Below are 13302 nucleotides of genomic sequence, written 5' to 3'. Positions count from 1 at the left end.
GCACGATGACAGGGATGACACATCAGCATATATGTCGACATGGCAAGATGAGGTGGCAAAGTATTGCTGACTAGGTTAAGTGGACAGGTGGCGGTATGGGATTGGTGGCCGAAGGGGTATAAAGGATGATCTAATCTGGACCGTGCGTCTCGGATCTAATGGCTCAGAGAGGGAGGGGCTGCTGAGAGGATGAACACGGCTAAGCCGAGGGGATCACGGCGGCGATCTCGTCGGAGATCGGCGTAGACCTCATCGCCGGTGTCGGTCCTCAACGGCGGGCGGCAGATAAGCTTCAAGAGGGTAAGGGGATTCCGATTGAGGTCTTACCTCGGGTGGCGCGGTACGGGAGAGGCCCAGCGGCGGTGAGGAAGGCGACAACGCACGAAAGCTCGTCGGGAAGGGGTCTCCAGCGGCCGGGAAGCGAAGAAAAAGGTACTGGCGAGTTCGGAGGTCGATGGAGGAGCTTCTAGGCGGCTAGTCGGCGGCAAAGCGTGACGAAATCGGCAAGTTGGCGAGCTCGGTCGGCTCTAATGGCGACGGCAGCAGGCTCTCGGTGATTCGGCGAAAAAGAGCACGGGAGGCAACGACTTTTGGCGAGATGGGACGGAGGGGCGTGAGGCGGGGAAAGGAAAGAGGGAAGCGGGCCGGCGTGGGGAAAAGGGCCAGAGGGAGGAAGCAGGCCGGTGCAGTTGGGCCGAAAGAGTGACAGGGAGAGAAGGGAGGCCTGATAGACTTAGGTTTTTCTCTTCTTCTTTTTTCTTTTTATTTCTTTCTTTTTGTCCAAATCTATTTTCTATTATTTTCTAAACATTGCTAAATCTATTCTTAAGCAAACAATTCAAACAAGTCAACCAAAAATCTAAATGCCTAACTCCAGCATGAATGTATTCAAACAAATAATAATCCTAATTCAAATTTGAATTTGAATTTAGAAATTAGGTTTTATCCTATGCTATTTGTTTAAACTCAAATTAAATCTAGAAAATTTTTAGAGAATTGCAAAATTTAAAAATCAAGGTGTGACAGTTGTTATGCAATATCTACATAAATTGCTATTGGACATTCACTGAATTTGCTACCACATTCAAGTCATAGCAAATTCCAACACTTCCGGATCATAGTAAAATTTCAGTTGCTATACAATCTCTACATTAGTTGCTACCAAACATTTACCAAAGTTGCTAACCAATATTAATTGAACTTGCTATCAAACACCCACTAAAGTTGCTATCAAAACATTCATCAAAGTTGGTAGCAAAGATTCACTAAAGTCGCTACGCAATATCAACATAAGTTGTTACACTGGAGTTGCTACCAAGCATAAATTTCATTTCTCTTGACCGTACTCAACATGGGTCCCATTTTATTAAGCTTGTCATGTAGAACACAACGGTACAAATGGAATTTAAAACGGACACTCGGTGAAAAATTATGTTCGATGCTAGATGGGGCAGAGCCTGTGCCGCTGCACAGGAAGAGGAATCATGGAGGAGGAAGCCACATTGAGAAAACAATGTCACGCTGAACAGGAAAGGAAGGAATAGCGCGCTTCCCTACAGTGTGACCGGTCACGTGTTATCGCTGCCCTTTATTTTTCTTTTCATTATTGAGAAATGCCCCAACCAATGTGTGCACAATACTCTTTCACCTAGATATCGTGTTGGATACATTAAATTGTAGAGTAGGAAGATTCATAACTAAAACAAGTATTTCAACATTTGTAATGTTTCTCTGAACTGATGCGCTGAAACAGTGCTAATTTACAAAAGACAAAATATAACTAATATACCCTTCAATAAAAAATTATTCCTCAAAAAAATGTACCTAACCCTAGGAAATCAAATTTGCAGGCTTCAAGAATATGATTTCTTCCTCGCAAAAAGGGAAAAAAAGATAAATATGTTTTCTGAAATCAAGGTAAAAAAATTCAGGTAAGTCAGAGTATAAACATATCCTCACTCAGTATTACACTAGTGTACGCCTGTGCGTTTCTTGATTGGCTGCTCATTCCACATTAAGCACGCTTGCTATTTTGCATAAGACAGAAGTATCGGCGACAACCAGCAGAAGAAAAATAGCGAAATGAACCGGGAACTGCAGAAGCAAACAAACTGACGAAACCGCTTGATCGAAATGGCAACACACATATAGAAAGCTCCAACACAGCTCGCCCTTTGCACAAACAATTATGACAATATTCCATCAGGTAGTAGAAATCCGTATGATAAATCTTAACATTTGTAAAGCGGAAGGTTCATTTTGATGTGGCGTATGGACAAAATTGCACATTTGAACATAGCAGGAACCAAATTCTTGAACAAATGTGAAAATTACTTAATGGACAAAAGTAGCACAATCGTTCACTCTGCAAGATAAACTGCAACTTTATTTCTCAAATTTAAACTGTGTTTTTCCGCTTCACATATATATTTACCATGTATTTAGGCCGAAATCACTAATCGCCCTGTCATGCCAATTCAGAGGATTAAGAACTCAAAACACAAGGCAACATAAAGCAGCAAACTTAACAAACGTCACATGATACTGCAAGCTGGAGACGACTCCTCACAGGTGATTTGGATCTTTGAGCAACCTCCATACGACGCCCCGTAGCACGGCGGCGCAGGCACTGCACCGTTCATGAACGCAAACGCCGAGCAGCAGCAGTGGTAGCTGCAACCCCCACACTGGCAGGCGCCGCAGCAGCACGCCGGAGCATGGGCAGGGAGGCACGCTGGCGTGGGCGGCTTCGTCGGCACGGCAGATTGCTGCCCTCGTCGTGGTAGTGGTGCGAACTTGGGTTCAGCCTTGTATTCTGGCATCCATGGCATACTCTTCTCTTCGAGGCGGATATCCCTGATCACGCAACCCGCCTTGCGGCGGAGCTTGCAGGGGAGCACCAGTGGATCGAAGGTGCCCGAGATCGTTACCGTCCCCTGCTTCTTGTCGTACGAAATCGCGCGGATGTCCTCGCTCTCTTCAGTCATGTGACATCGACGAGCGCGAAACAAACATACAGCTTTGTCAGTTTTGATCATCAGCATGTTCTTTATATCATAAGAACCGGGAGACGATCTAGGAGCTACTGAAATGGGAAGGAAGTGATTGATTGGTTACCTTGCAGCTTGCATAGAGTTTTCCGGATCTTCGTGAAGCAGCAGCAGCATGAAAGGTTGAGTGTGATGACCAGGGTGGACACCTGCGTGAACTCCATGATATTAGTTTTTCGACTGCGTGACTGCCAAAGGGACTAAGGCGACATGTTAAAATACCAAGGAACTCAGTTAATAGGAGATAAATAAATATGCAAGTAAGAAAACATTCAGATCAAATAAGATAAGATCCGATGAATCATCAGGTAGGAGCAGCAGAGGTAAGAGTTGAGAAGAGAACGAGCGTGTGTCTTATGGTAAGACGCATGGGAGCGTCTTCACCGGTCGGGTTCGATCACCGGGTTCGCACCTTCCCGTAAAAGTCTTAAAAAAGACTAGGTAAAGGGTGGACTGTAAGAAAAAAGTGTTGAGAAGAGAAGAACACACCACCTTAAAAAAGACTAGGTAAAGGGTGGACTGTAAGAAAAAAGAGTTGAGAAGAGAAGAAGACACCACCTTCTCTGCCATTTGTGTTCTTTTCTGAAGAATGGCGTCGTGATGCAAGGGGGGAGTTAGAACTAGACGCAGGGTGGGGTATTTATGCTTTCGCGAGCACCCGTCGAAAGGGAACACGTGTTAATCGCCATCCTTACGTGGGCTGAGATTTGCGTGAAGCCTAACAATAGTTGGGCCGAATCATTTTAGGTTTACTGGAAGACATGTCTGACATCATAGTGTTAAGTAAACTGCAGACATTTTTCACTCGATAAAAAGAAAGGAAACCGCAGACATTCCGCGCGAAAAAGGAAAACTTTGAGTGAAAGTTTAGATCATAGTCATATTTTTGTGACATCATGTATTTGTGTGTCCTCCTTTTGAACCGAACAGAAATCAATGAATATCAAACCAAATCCAACAAACACAAATATGAAAAAATAAGAGAAGAAAATATTCGAGAGATAAATAGAAAGAGTGTAACATAAATTAAAAATGACAATACAAAAGCAAGATATTTATTCTGGAAAAAATAAGAGTAGAAGGTTGATCTGTATACAAAATACGTTGCTAGCTTTTCATGTGACCTCAAGGATTTCGGTAGTGGGTTTACTTTTGGATGCATGTTCAATTGTAATTTTCAATTGACGTTTTGGTATTAAAGGGCCTTAATATTACCAAATTTAAACATCCTTGTTCCTCTCGCATTCTTCACCATCTTCTCCCGGTCTCTCCTCTACTTTTTATTCCCTCAATCTATGTAGGTCTGTCTTGCCGGCACCTTGCTGGAATAGAGTGGGTGGGGAATTCTCCATGTATATCAACCTTGTTTACAAGATTACTAATAGTTTCCTTGTTGTTTCTCTTTTCAGAGCTTTAAAACATTAACTATTAATATCTTTTTTTAAAATTATAGGTATATATTTCTTCAGATGAATAATTTAATTTGTTGATATCAGAAAATACATGTTCTTATGACCCAGTGAAGTAATAGTGAAATTAAATTGTGTATGGATCGCGATAGTGCTCCCAATTTTGTCAAGCACATGCTACGATCCTGGTTCAGGTCAACGAAGGCCAAATGAGCCTTTACATCTGCTTGAACAATTTCATCTTCATCTTAGAAAAAAAACACTTCATCTTGCGTCCAGAAGACCGGGAACTTCCGGCCAGATTCATAAAACCAACATGATTTTTCTCGTTTTTCAAATTTGAATTTAGATGTTCTCATTTTTTTAGGGAAAAAAGGATTTCAGAACAAAAATGAGGCTTCCGGCTACAACAACTAGGGATAGCAATGGATATAATACCCATGGGTGGAAGCTATATAAACACATACTCATGAGCTAATTCTCAAACTCGCGCCCACACCTATTACCTGTCACGAGTAAAAACTAAAACTTATATCCACCACCCGTGGGCATCACATACCCGCGGGCACATCCATATACCCGCGGCCATCACAAGTTCACACAGATGTGGACGGCAATGGACGGGGCATCGTCGCTCAGTCAGGCGGATCTAGGTTCACACGTTGGACGCCGCACGGTCAGTGGACTCGGGGGGTGAACGGATGCGGTTGGGGACTTGGGGACAAACGATATTGGACAGGGTGCCTTAGTGGACGCCGCATGGTCGATGGACTATAGATCTTGGCACGAACAGGACGCTTGTCGGTGGACGGGCGTGGTCGGTGGATGGCGGATTTGGATGCGAACGAGATGCTTGTCGGCGGACGGGCGACGTAGATTGACGGATGGGTGTAGGTTGGCGGACGAGGTGTCGAGTGGACGGGCATCGTGCGCTCTGTGTGTTGGAAGGATGGTGGACAGATGCCGCGCACTCTGTGTGCTGGATGAATGGTAGACGAGCACCGCTACTAGAGCTTGGATGGATGATGGAAACGGCCACGCGCGGGGGGTGGGGGCAAGCCGTCAGGGGCGTCTAGCGGAGGAGACCAAGAGGGGGAAGATGGAGGTGGCTAGATGGGGGCTGCACCGTGAGTGGCGGCTAGTGCTAGACGCCTAGACTCCTAATTTATGTGGAGCTTATATATTAAAAATAAAATGTATCAACATGTCATATATGTGGAGCGGGTATATGGACGAAATAGGTACGAATAGATTTATTTCATATCTATCTCTATATACCCATTAAATTTAACTTCAAACTCATACACATACCTACGAGTATAAATTAAAACTCAAACCCATACCTGTTAAAGTTTTTACCCATAAACCCATGGGTAAAATATGCGTATTGCCATTCCTAACACAAACCTGCGATGAAGAGTGACGCTGTTTCTTTTGGGCTTCTGGCATGCGAGCAGACCGAAACAAACAACACAGCCCAAGAAGGCATCGCCGTCGCCGCCGCCGCCGCCGCCGCCGTCTTCTCCAACTCACCTAGGGGCCTTCGCCTGCGCAGGTGTCCAAGCCGCACCGATGGCGAAGACGGCGGCCGCGACGGCACTGGACATCGCTGAGATCTCCTTCTCCGACCTAACCCTCCTCTTGTCGCCGGAGACACCGGATGACGACGACCGCCGTCGCCGAGTCCTGTCCACCGTGGGCACCGAGCTCGGTCGAGGTGAGTCTGGGTTGTTGGCCATCGCCGGCGTTCCCCGCGCAGGCACCCTCCGGTGGCGGCTCCTCCCCTTGGCCCGGCGCCTCGCCCTTATGGACCATCCCACCCGCGTCCAACTCCTCAATGCACCCGTCCACCCTCCCTCTCGTCCGTCTTCTTCCCCCTCCTGTTCCTCTTCACTACTCTCGAAACTGCAATGCGCCTCTTAATTGATTTGTTTCCATGGGTAATTTCAGAGGCAGGGTTTGGGCAGCGACGTGCCTCTGAAGAAGCTCGATCGGTCTGTCTCCTCATTCGCGCAGCTCCTAAGGTATTCAGGTAAACTCCACCTATTAGAGTCAGTGAGCAAAACTGAAAGCATCAACAGTGGGTTTGTTTTCCAGAGAAGGCACAGTCTGTTGATGGATTTGAAGAACCTAAGGGTGATGATAACATTGAAAATCTTGGTGAACTCGTTAAGGAGCTGGGTTTGTACATGATGGAGCTTGGGATTTTGGTTGCGCGAGCTTGCAACATTGTTATTCGGAGGTGAGTTAGAGCAGAGCATCTCTGACTTTGGGACTGCAAAGGCAAGGCTCATTCACTACCACTTTGAGTTTGATAATATTGTTATCAGGGAGAGCAGCACAAAGAGAAAAAGCTCGGCAAATAAAGTGGCTGTAAAACCTTATCAGTCATGTTCTCAAAGGTCTGTATCATGAGGCACGCCTTGCATCAAATCAGAAGATGAAACTACTGTTATGGCAAAAAGAGAAAATGATTCCAACGATGTATGAATTCAGGGCCAGGGTGGCTTGATTTCCTTGACCTGTGGCAGGAGTGGCACTATGACTATGGAATCTTTACTGTTTTAACAGCACCATTGTTTTCCCATGCCTCCATGGGAGAAGAATGTTTGGTCAGCCAGGAATGCCATCCTCTTGATGGGCACACACACTTGCAGTAATGCAGCAGAAGTAAGATATTCTCAGTTAGATGCTCTCCTCAGAGTTTCATTGTTCAGGTTGGAGAAGCAACAGACATTTTGTCCAGAGGGAAACTGAAATCTACACTTCATGCTGTGAGTAGACCTTTGAGTTTCAGAGATATCAGCCATGATACTTTTGTAGTCTTCCTACAGCCCTCATGGGACAAAACTTCAACTTATTCGAGTTACTCTTCTGATGCTGAAGATAAATCAAGTGATGACAAGTACATGCTAGTCAGAAGTGATGGGTCAACTAGGTTTTGTGGTGAAGATGTATTTATGCAAGAAATTTTGAAAAAGATCCCCCCTCTTTCCTCAAGGCTAAAAGAAGGGATGATGTTTGCTGAGTTTTCTCAGCAGACAACAACACAGTATTATGGTGGTGGTGGCATCCAACAAAACAATTGAACACCAGTGATATAATGGTGAAATGCATGTAGCTGGCAATGAACTGATGTACTGAGATGCATGCTGATGCAGAATTGCAGATGAGAATGCAGTCCATGCAGTAAATGAGAACATCCTGGTAAATAATGTGTACTGTTTATCCTCCTTGATAGCTACGTTTTACTATTGTTCACATCGTAAATTGGTGTTTTTAACTTGTATTTACAACTCTATTGTAGGAGTGGAGTTCCAAAATTTGTTGGGCCCTTTGTTTGAATAAAAAGGGTTGAAATTGAGTGGGGACGATAGACCTGCCTTCTTTCATGTCTTGAGTATATTGTTTTTAGCTTTTTTTAGGGTGAAATTGGATGCTTGTTCGAAACTTTTCTCCGTATGGTACTTGCATGATGTTTTGGTGAACTTTTATGTTTCTAGTTTGATGCTTTTTGACACTTCCTTACCCAACTCTTGAGATCTCACTAAAATAAATGTAATGTTTCCTGATAGTTGTTAAGAAAAGCCCAACAGTTTTACATTGTTGGTTGGTAAAAAAATTAATATTCTATGGCTTTGTGAGCTGCCAAGTGCTTCCAATAGAAGTCTTAGTAGAATCTGCAGTGCCCAGCATTTTTTTTCTTTAAATCGCCTACAGTGTAGCCGGCCTGCCCGCTAGTTCAAAAGGGGTAATGGGAAAACAAATAGCCTGAGCTTGCTTCCATTCATGCAAAGAAAGCCTTCACTTCCCTGATCTGTTCGAAGTGAAAAGCTCCAGTCCCATCTTCAAAATAATACCTCCCAGAATTTATGTGATCTAGCAGTGAGAAGAAGATACTAATTGATTGATGGACTATGATTCAGTTTTTCCAAACTTAACTGTATTTCCTTTTATTTTGGTCCTAATACCATTGTAACAAAATCAGTTGCTGATCTACAATTTTTAAGGATCAAATGTTAAGCTATTGGATGCCTTAATTGTCCCTGAGACAGGATTTCACATATTGAATTGATTTTGTTCCTGTAAATGCAACCAGCTATGTAACTTGGCAGTTTTCATTCACAGATAATTTTCCATTCATGTTGGCTGAATTTGATCATTGGCCCTCCGTGTTCTCTTGACAGTGTGATTTTGAAATACACTAGTAAGCGTGCACGTGAAATTCACGTGTCTGACAAAAACTTTTTACAAGGGCACATTTAAAAGAAACCCAATATGAATGAATCATGATACAATGATCCTGATATCAATTAAGATTTTAGAATCAAATGCATTGGAGTCACATACACAATGTGTGCTTCGCGATCAGAATAGCTAATCTGTAGAAGCTCAAATGGCTCACGCTTGGCTTGTGTTAGCCAACATCTATGAGATAAAAACGCAGGACCTTTACTAACTATTGTTAAGCTAAAGATGTGAAGCCTGATAACTGAAGATGTAACATTTGTGTCACATCCACCCGAAACAACAAAGTAGCCTTCGTGATACATTGTGACTGAATTTTTTTAAGGTGAGAGTGTCTGAATCTTCATCAGGCATCAATGGTGGTGGACGAACAACGTCATCATGCAGAGCTTCTTGGTTGTGCAACCACCTTGTTGTCTTTCCCCCCACTTTAATAGCTGAGAGGAGGAATATGAGTTCCTGACTAACCCTAAGGCAAAATTTGTGGCATGACCAAAAACAGCCCATCAAAGACTGGCAAAAGGTACTCAGCTGAAAAACCACATGAAAAGAACAAACTGTTAGAAAATGTAGAACCTAGAGCTAGAGCTTGCAACATCAGCCCACAGTTTGCAGGTGCAGACCGCTAAATTTAGCCCACAGCTCACCATATTTTTCCTTAAATTCAGAACTAATTAAGTCCTTATATTAAAGCACGGCAGGCCAATGTGGTCTTCAAATGAGGTGCATAATGAGCTGCGTACCATGTGACAGTTAAAGGAAGCTCCCACAAATATGAAAAGGAAAATGTATAAAATAAAACATACTGCTCTTGATTTATCAATTACAAGATGAATAGCAGATGCACATGTACATTAACCTAATTGCCGTAATAACTCACTATGTGACGAAAAGGCAAAGAATAGTAGCTCTCTTTATATGTTAATGTCATGGACAGCATAAGATCAGAGAAAAACATCCAATCGCTTCTTTATGTGTCTTTGCTGAACCTGCAAAAATTAGGAGGACAAAACCATTTATGTTTGCATATCTTAAGACTAATGGGAATCCAAAATCTTAGTACAAAAATCAACAATGTAGCACCTACGTTTAAAGAAACTTACGAAAGAACATCAATTATGGGGATTTGACTTCTAGGGTTTTCTTCTCTCTTCCCCAATCAAAGGTGCCATTGAAATCTCATTATTTTTCCGTAGCAACAGGATCACAGCGCTGGCCAGCACAATTTAACTGCATGCTGAAAGATTACTCTGCATAAAATGAAATAATCTCATGATTAATTGTGAATCAAGGGTATATTGAGCAATGGGAAGCCTGCTGCGCAATTGAAGCAGTAAATAAAGATGAGAACCTTAATTCAAAAAATCACGTGCATCTTATCGTAATTAGTGCACCGGCAAAAGCATAGGAGGTGCTGCGGTGCTGGGGCTGACAAACGGCCGAAGGCGAGAGCATTAGGGAGTGGGGAGGTGAGGAGAGAGGGCACCGTTTTTCTTTCCCTTGATCGGTGGAGTGCCGCATGGGGCATCGGGACTCAGGAGCAAAGGAGTGGATGGAGGAAATCGATGGAGTGCCACGAGGGATGGTGCTGACTGGGATCGAGTGGAGGAGGCGGTTGCAAAACACAGGATGGATACCACATGTAGCAGATCAGACGCTCCTAATTCATGATGACGGCGGTTCCAGGCGGTTTTTCTAATTTCATGGTTTTCTTGGTTTTTAACGGTTTTTTATTAGTGGTTTTTTATTAGGTGGGAGAGCGTGGGGGTGGGAGGATGTAGGACGAAACTCTTGCTTTGTATCAGTAGAGAAATAGAGTCACTATTAGCAACTTTTATTTGTCTTACCATAAATGAGAAACTTCTCGATTTGTTTATGTTACACAAAACGGTACTGAAATCATATATATGATTCATGATATACATTTGACTAATCACGCAAATGCTAAAGCGTATTACAATCACTTTGGGCTTTTCTTTCCTGACCCCGTGTCGTCTTGTGAGGAGCGACTTGGAGGCCCTCCATCGCCGCTGCTAAGCAACCACCACCACCGTGACCCGGAGTGGCCGAAAAAAAATGATGACCTACGCTAGACGCTGTTGGTTGGTAGGTTTGTGTTCAGTGCCATGCCGGCCGTTATTGGGTTAGCTTTGATCCAAGGTCATCTAGTTGTTTAGATTTCTCACCGGTTTCCTCTCAAATAAATTGTGTAGTTGTGAGATTTTCAGGATCGGTTTCCCCTAATTAACTAGATCAACTCTCTTCTTCTTTTATAAAATTGGCAGAGCTCCTGCCGTCCTTTCAAAAAAAATATTACAATCACTTTTACATTTTATGAAATACTTATTTTGCAACAGTTCAATTCAACATCTCTGATAATTTTTATAGTACTTACTGCTCTAAGTTAACTTCCATAAATAGGGGAATATAAACTGACTGTTTCTATTGCAAATTCCAATTCGAGGGCTTTTGCTGCTATAAATGTTTGCTTTTTGACTCCCACGGAAAAGGTACATCTGACCCTAAATCCATATAGGTAACACACTTCATTTGAGATGTTTACCTATTTCAAGGATTTGTTTGGATTTGAGCCATGTTCATTGTGCTTTCAAGCGTTTGTATGGATTTGAGCCATGTTCATTGTGCATTTTCAATCGGTAATGGCTTTCCTTGTCTAGATTCCAATGTGCATAAGGATTATATAATTTGATAATTGACTTCTGTTAAGTCCATAGTTACCAGAATTAAGCATACAGGCCACAAACCGCGGTTAAGTTCGTGTGAACCAATTCCCACTTTGCTCGTGAACTGAATTGTTCCGACACAAAGGCCGGTATGCGGGGACTGGGCGAACCCAAAAGTTACGAACAGCAAGGAAATTGTTACGGCAGGAAGGAGCACAGAATGTCGACTTCGACTATGACACTTAAGATCCATGGCCTGCGCACATTGGAATCTAAGACAAGGAAAGCCATGACTTATTAGCCAGGAAGGTCTGAAATTAATCAGCATGACTGTTCTTGGAACTATGTCAACAATGAGCAATATTTGACCTCTTTGAATTGCACTATATAGCGGGTTAACTTCATTAGTTACCCGTTGGATTCCTGCTAACTGCTAAATTGCGACAGCCTGTCCGGGACTGCATTTTTAGCAGAAAGAGCCTTGCAAACTGGATAGAAAGTTCTACTTTTTTTCTAAAAATATTTTCAATGATTTTTTAAATACCAAAGGTGGACCACTTTGCAAAAAGGCAGGCCATTTCTAATGTACTTTTTTATAAGTGCAGCTGCATATTGAAATTGCTTGTGAAAAATTGGAGATAGAGTAGATGCTTGGTCTCTTGGATAATAAGGTGTGCCTCAAGTCTCAAATTTCTCTGTCCAACTTTGGTTTGAAAATATTGCCACTTTGCACTGTCTGCAAGTCTGCCTAGGAGCCCGCATCTTGCCTGTGAAGCACTAGCGCTTTCTAGAACACCGTATCTAAGACTTGTCCTGTCAATGGATTTGGCAGCAAATTATTACTTCACATATTTCATTTGAAGTTAGGCCTCAATGTTTACTAAAAGTTTACGCTTCTAGTTTTGTATTTATCACATAGTTGGATTATGGGTAAGTTCGTTTCTGCCACTAAGTAGGTCCTAACTGTTCCTTTGGCCATTATAATCTAGCAGTTTTGAGAACCAACCGACAGCTCGGTTCTATCGCTTTGTAGAGCCTCTAGTTGAGAGGCTACCTACCGGGCTCAGTACTCTCCTTTTTAAGATAAAGCCAGTGGGATGTGTTCTTCCCGTGATCGACTTTTTTTTAGCAGTTTGCATTTTCAGGATCCTTCCATTGTATGCTTGTTTGTTTTCGCCACTGTGGCCTGATTTCGGTGTTAGGTAAGGTATAAACAGGAGGTAAAATGACCATTTTTCATCCTTCTCATCTGTCATTCCCTGTCTCTAATCATACAAACCTCTATGGAGGAGCCAGTGACAGCGATTATGCTACACTTATCCTAAACTTTGTGTTGTACAAGTGCCACTAACAATAACTTAGGATTATTTTAGACATTTTCCATAAAAAGAAACAGACATCTTCGATCTGGTCAACCATGGTCGAGTTGTAGATAACTGACTGTAGTGGGGAAAAAAAACATCACCTATGACAGAAGTGGAAAGTTTCAGAGGCAAGTGCATGAATTAGGAGCTCATTGGTGGGAAAACCGGAAAACAAGATTTTCCCTTGGATTGTACCTTCTTACTTGACAAACTTTGCGAAATTTAACATTCTGCAAAGATTGTTTTTCGTACCATACTATTCTTTGTTTGGAGCATCTCAGCATTCTGAGCGTACATGAAAACAAAATAATTTTATTTTTTGGGTTGTTCTGTGTACATCAAAGTTGGTTACTGTTAGGTGGTCTCATGTCGTGGGCTCTTGAAGACCCAAACCCTGATGCTATAAGCAACAGAGCTTTGTATATGACCCTCAATTCGAGAATTTTCATTCATATACTCTTCATATAATTTACATTCTTGTGCTACCACACGTTCTATCATTGACGAATGGAGTACTATCTACATCTTGTTTATGTAACTTGTGGTA

General features: G+C 42.7%; 2 protein-coding genes across 4 annotated transcripts; one reads left to right on the top strand and one right to left on the bottom strand.

Moving 5' to 3' along the window:
• Positions 1 to 2534: 2534 nt before the first annotated feature.
• LOC133904097 (protein PYRICULARIA ORYZAE RESISTANCE 21-like) lies at positions 2535 to 3642 on the bottom strand. 2 transcript variants are annotated; one of them, XM_062345582.1, is made up of 3 exons: positions 3609 to 3642; positions 3118 to 3199; positions 2535 to 2977 (listed from the first exon to the last, which is right to left on the bottom strand). In XM_062345582.1, the coding sequence occupies exons 1-3, from the start codon at positions 3618 to 3620 to the stop codon at positions 2535 to 2537; spliced, it is 537 nt and encodes a 178-aa protein (XP_062201566.1). In that variant the 5' UTR covers positions 3621 to 3642. The 2 variants fall into 2 exon arrangements, with proteins under 2 accessions (XP_062201566.1, XP_062201565.1); XM_062345581.1 differs by lacking the exon at positions 3609 to 3642 and having other exon boundaries at positions 3118 to 3360.
• A 2220-nt stretch (positions 3643 to 5862) lies between these two features.
• Positions 5863 to 8412, top strand: LOC133904154 (uncharacterized). Of its 2 annotated transcripts, XM_062345662.1 has the most exons (5): positions 5863 to 6320; positions 6410 to 6483; positions 6541 to 6701; positions 6790 to 7666; positions 7767 to 8412. In XM_062345662.1, exons 1-4 carry the CDS (start codon positions 6032 to 6034, stop codon positions 6872 to 6874), a joined length of 609 nt encoding a protein of 202 aa, XP_062201646.1. In that variant the 5' UTR covers positions 5863 to 6031; the 3' UTR covers positions 6875 to 7666; positions 7767 to 8412. The 2 variants fall into 2 exon arrangements, 1 of the variants encoding a protein (XP_062201646.1); XR_009907406.1 differs by having other exon boundaries at positions 6289 to 6320; positions 6557 to 7666; positions 7767 to 8410.
• Positions 8413 to 13302: the final 4890 nt, after the last annotated feature.

The sequence above is a fragment of the Phragmites australis genome, chromosome 21 (assembly GCF_958298935.1).
Source record: "Phragmites australis chromosome 21, lpPhrAust1.1, whole genome shotgun sequence".
Lineage (NCBI taxonomy): Eukaryota > Viridiplantae > Streptophyta > Magnoliopsida > Poales > Poaceae > Phragmites > Phragmites australis.
Note: the sequence above shows the minus strand (reverse complement) of the source record. Positions and strands in the feature narration are given on the sequence as shown.

Coding starts and splice junctions, on each gene's coding strand:
- LOC133904154 (XM_062345662.1), top strand. CDS start 6,032: ATGGCGAAGACGGCGGCCGCGACGGCACTGGACATCGCTGAGATCTCC. Junction 6,321..6,409: donor ACCCGTCCACCCTCCCTCTC/GTCCGTCTTCTT, acceptor GGGTAATTTCAG/AGGCAGGGTTTGGGCAGCGA. Junction 6,484..6,540: donor TCATTCGCGCAGCTCCTAAG/GTATTCAGGTAA, acceptor AAGCATCAACAG/TGGGTTTGTTTTCCAGAGAA.
- LOC133904097 (XM_062345581.1), bottom strand. CDS start 3,214: ATGGAGTTCACGCAGGTGTCCACCCTGGTCATCACACTCAACCTTTCA. Junction 2,978..3,117: donor AACTCTATGCAAGCTGCAAG/GTAACCAATCAA, acceptor ACATGACTGAAG/AGAGCGAGGACATCCGCGCG.